The sequence below is a fragment of the Morone saxatilis genome, unplaced genomic scaffold (genome assembly GCF_004916995.1).
Source record: "Morone saxatilis isolate NCDOM2014 unplaced genomic scaffold, NCSU_SB_2.0 Contig18, whole genome shotgun sequence".
NCBI classification, from domain to species: Eukaryota; Metazoa; Chordata; class Actinopteri; family Moronidae; genus Morone; species Morone saxatilis.
This window is the reverse complement of record NW_023339740.1, coordinates 19,588,851-19,593,582: the sequence shown is the minus strand read 5'-3', so window position 1 is coordinate 19,593,582 and position 4,732 is coordinate 19,588,851. Positions and strand designations below refer to the sequence as shown.

The 4,732-nt window shown below is 40.2% G+C and overlaps 1 protein-coding gene across 1 annotated transcript in view; it reads left to right on the top strand.

The window, feature by feature from the left end:
• fam210b (family with sequence similarity 210 member B) overlaps positions 1 to 4,732 on the top strand; it is a 9,367-nt gene extending 4,635 nt beyond the window's left edge. The window contains exons 2-3 of the mRNA XM_035662050.1: positions 1,381 to 1,580; positions 3,630 to 4,732. Of these exons, the coding sequence (XP_035517943.1) occupies positions 1,381 to 1,580; positions 3,630 to 3,846 (417 nt within the window). The 3' untranslated portion in view covers positions 3,847 to 4,732. The remainder of the gene's footprint in view (positions 1 to 1,380; positions 1,581 to 3,629) is intronic.

The following is a 4,732-nucleotide window of genomic DNA, read 5'->3' as shown; positions in this document are numbered from 1 at the left end:
TTTTTTTTTTTTTTTTAAAGCACTGTTGTACCTGTTATTCAGGTTCTGCTCTATTAAACATACTACTGTGAAATGCAGCCCTGCAGGGTTTAGTCGGAGGTAGGATTATGTTTATTTACATGCCGTACTATGAACATACTGCAGGCTTTCTCCCTTTTAGATTCAGTAGCTGCTCTGTGAGTCACGTCTACACCATCGAGCTCTGTGGTGGTCTGTTGTCTGCAGTGGTGGTCTTATTGTTGTTGACTGTGTTGTAGTTCACTAATCTGTTTCACTGCCAGCGCACACTGGAGTGACCTTCCTGCTCCCTGCTGCATGTCAGACAGCTGGATTGTGTCTCGTGCTTGTTCATCTTGGAGAGTGGTGTGTCTGGAGGTCACAGACACAGAATAATGTGTGTATTTGTGCACTTTGTGTGTAGGTTTTTGTCAGAAAGAGTGACAGACTTTGTTCGCGTGTGTGTGAAAGGGTGAGTGATAAAGTGAATTACTTAAAACCACACAGCAGCACTCAGTGTTTAATCAGCTGACTTGGTGGTATGATGAATAGAGGAAGGCCATAAAAGTCCATGCTTTGTTTGACCTCAACTTTGGACTACTAGATGACACAATCACAGCATACAGTATTTCATTTCTACATTATGATGATACATGCGTTCCTACATCTGAACTAAAAATATTTTTAGTTTGTTGCAGCTCAGTTTTAACTTCAACATACATCTTTTGTTTGGTGATTCTGCAGAGCATCAAGAATAGGAAATTCTGGACTTCAAAGACAAAAACGTTTGTTTTGATAAATTGTGTAACCAGATATTGTTCTAGAGCTCCGAGTGGGTCTACCTTGCAAATGCAAACAGCAGTAACCCTGGCATTAAGATTAAAAGGTCATACATTGAATTTTTACATACTTCATCTGCAAGTGCTTTCCTTTAGGTCTCTATCAGCGAGTGTTATGTTTAGACAAGAGTCACAAATTGATGTCACGCTTTGGTGTCACCACTTGTTCTGCTTTCTTTCGGCAGTAAAGTATACAACATACTAACACCTAACACATAACCCATGTCAAGTGTATATTAAAGCTTATAATTGGTTTGTTGTCGGAGCTTTTTTGCCTTGTGTGTTTTTAATCCAACAAATTGTCAAAATCTCCATCTTGGAGCTCGTCAGTTTTGTAGTTTGAGGAGGCCTGTGGAATATGAATGTGACAAATGTCACGATTTTGTATGCAGAGTGGAAACCATCCCCACAATTTTAATCCACTACCTCTTTGCCATTCTCATCGCCTATCTGTTTTTGTCTGGATGTACAGTCTGTCTTACAGACACAATCTTTCTTTGTCTTGCTCACTTCCACCTATTTTGCTCTCCCTTTTTTTGTCCAGGAGGAGCAGAATTTAAAGGAGGCCTCTACAACCTCCTCATCCACCTTGAATGCCCCTGGGAAGCCAGAGGCAGAGGCAGGAAAACCCAACAAGACCCAGCAGTTAAAGAAAGTCTTCAAAGAATATGGAGCAGTGGGAGTTTCCTTTCACATCTGCATTTCCCTCATGTCCCTGGGAATGTTCTATCTCCTCATATCCAGGTAACAAAACATCACATTATTGTAAGTAAAGGCTAGTGAAATGCTTGTTTTGCATTGCATCCCTGCCTCAACCCCTTCAGCGCACATATATTTCTCATATGATTTCTGGAAGAGTGAAATTTGTGACACAACAAAATAAATGAATAAATTAGTAACATATGAAATGGACTTTTTTTCTATCTCCATACGATAAAGATCGTCATATCGCACAGCCCTAGTCCACATAAATTATATAAAAGCAAACACATGAAACTCCTCCTGAGTATTTTCAAAGTATTTGGGGAAATGTAGGAAATCACTGCCTGGAATAAGATGAAGCAGGCTGAAGATAAATAAGTGGAACGCATCAAACATCACTTACTGATTTTATCCAGCAGTGTGAGAGCATCCGAGTGCAACATTTCCTTTAAACCTAAAGATGTACACAGGAAATTACTGACCCGTGGGGCTTTTACACAGAGGAATGCAAAATGTCTGGTGCAAATTGGCAGCAAATGGGACCCGTTATGAAAGAGAGGCAAAGCACGGGCTCTTGAAAATGTCCACTCAGTCATCCACATTACACCGGCCCGGCTGTTGTTGAAATATTACTACTGAGCTGAATCAGACACGGGCACTAAAATCATGTTGAGCGCCTGAATAAAACATGAGTTCATTTTCTCATCTTGCATCTTTTTTTTTTTTTTTTTTTTTAGACTTGTAACTTTACAACAGCACATGCAGAATTTAAAATCTTTGACACTACATTCAACAATCTCATGCATTTTGTAACCTATTGATGGTGACAGACAGTGGAAAGCTGAAGCAGTGCAGCACAACTTTAATTTTGGCAAGTGTACCAGTACAGACAATTTTTCAGGCCCTTGTCTGTCTGTCTGGCCACATGCCAAGGGCTTGAATACCAGAGAGACTTGGCAGAGATTATCTGAGAGCTTAGAGATTTCCTTGTATAGCTGATAATGGCCCTTAAAGTGAAAGCTGACTCTGTAGCTAGCAACCGTTGAGCATTATCACTGTGCAGCCACAGTGCCCAGGCATGTGGCCTGCTAATACAGTGCTGTGTGCTGGGCAAACAGTTGTCAGGGTGCAGATGGATCTTTATATTTAGCTGACTAAAGTTTGCTGAGTGCAACAGAGCTGTTAATGTGAGAGAGAGATGCTGTATTGATTGAAGTGGCTCTAAGCCTCGTGTTAGCACATTCTTTACATATTTATTGCCCCGAATAGCTCAGATGAAAATGCCACGGCTCTACAAAACTCCACAAAGGCAGTGATACATGTAGCTTGTTAAGCCCGCTTTGATTTGTGTAATTTCATGCTTGCAGTGGTTCTTATGCTAATCAGTTTAAATGGGTCAAAAGGCTGTAAAATAAACTATTATACAACATTTTTTATTGCACACAGCTCCCTCTGGTGGAGATGAGGTGATTTGCACTTCTACAACAACTCTATTTGTTTACTTTCATATGTAATCTCTTGAAATCCTCGAGGATGCAACCATCCGGGACCAAAGGCTAAGCTGTAACAAAGAAGAGTTGCTCCAGCAAGGGGGGACACTTTTTGGGCTCTGAAGCACCTCAAAGTTTAAAACACTGATTTTTTTTCCTTTTAGTTTTTTGGAAATGTTTTTTTGGAGTGTAGTAACCCAGACTCAGTCTATAGACAATCTTGTTATTAATACATTGCATGAGGGTATGGCTGAGGTTGCTGAATGTCCAAATATATGGTTATTATTATTTTTATTGTTATGTTCACACATTCTCAATATATTGAGTCTATCATAACATCTCTTATTTAAATGTAGTCTTTATTCATTTCACGTCTGTGTTTTGTTCATTGTATCTGTTCATTGTTCCTGATTTTAATTCATTTTGTTATTAATATTTGTTTAATATATATAAATTTGCCTAATGTTGGGTTATGATTGGGTGTAGCGGGCTGTTAGTCATTTAATAAAAAGGAAAACTGTAGGAATAAAATGTGAGTGATTGGCTAATATGTGAATTCTCTGTGCCTCTGACTACTTTTCTGTGTCATTTGTCTCCCCAGTGGGATCGATATGACAGCCGTGCTGTGCAAACTGGGCTTCAGCGAGGCGGTCGTTCGGTCTAAAATGGCAGCAGGGACGAGCACGTTCGTCTTGGCCTACGCCATCCACAAGCTCTTTGCTCCAGTTCGCATCAGCATCACTCTGGTGTCTGTACCTCTCATCGTGCGCTACTTCAGAAAGACTGGTCTCTTTAAACCGCCCACACCTGCACCCTGATGACCCTTCTCTACTCCTCCGCCGTCTCATTAGGCAACAGACATCCTGACTGTTAATGGCCATAATTAAAACGCGTGTATACATTCTTACTCATTGCCTGCATCTAGAAATGCCTCGTCGTTTCTCAGTTGTCGTGAATTCAGGGAAAATGTTTGCTACATTAGTTCCAGTTGTGACAGAATCAAAGTGTTAAATTGTGTTAATGTAGGATTAAATAGTCTGAAGTTTAAGTGTATCATATGTCATGCCTTAATATATGTGCATTCCAAAAACAAGAAACAAAGGCTGAAAAAGCTAAAAACTATTTATTTACAATCAGATTTATGATCAGGGATTTTAAGTTGTAGTCATAATATCTTTCAGTAGGCAGGTTTGTCTCTCAGTGCTGTGAATGTTCCCCGTGGGGACAAGTGGAAAAAGCTGATCTCTCCTCCACTGTTCGCTGTTAGCTGACTAGGCCATGTTCTGGTGTTATGTGAATCAGCAGAATTATTTGGGTTCTCTCCCCTCTCTCCCCCCTCTCTCCCCTTTTCTGTCCATACTTAGCTCACACTCTCTCTCTCTCTCTCTCTCTCTCCTACCCTGTTTTTATTTTCTGCTGTTTTGCTTGCTTCTTATTTTTCCTTCTCAGCGTCTCTCCTGGCATCCATTTTCCTTTCCCCTTATATCACTTTGCTGTTCCTCTCCTCTCCTCTCTTTTTCTCCCCATCTTCTCTCCATCTTGTTCTTTAATTTTGCAAATTTGCTGCCCATGCATTAATTGGGAGTACATCAATTTCTGAGTGAAGCTGATTGTAGGTTATTGCAAGCTATGGATGAAGACTGTTGCTTTGTGAAGGTTTTTTTTGTGTCTGTATTTAACTATTAAAAGGGATGTTCTCTATTA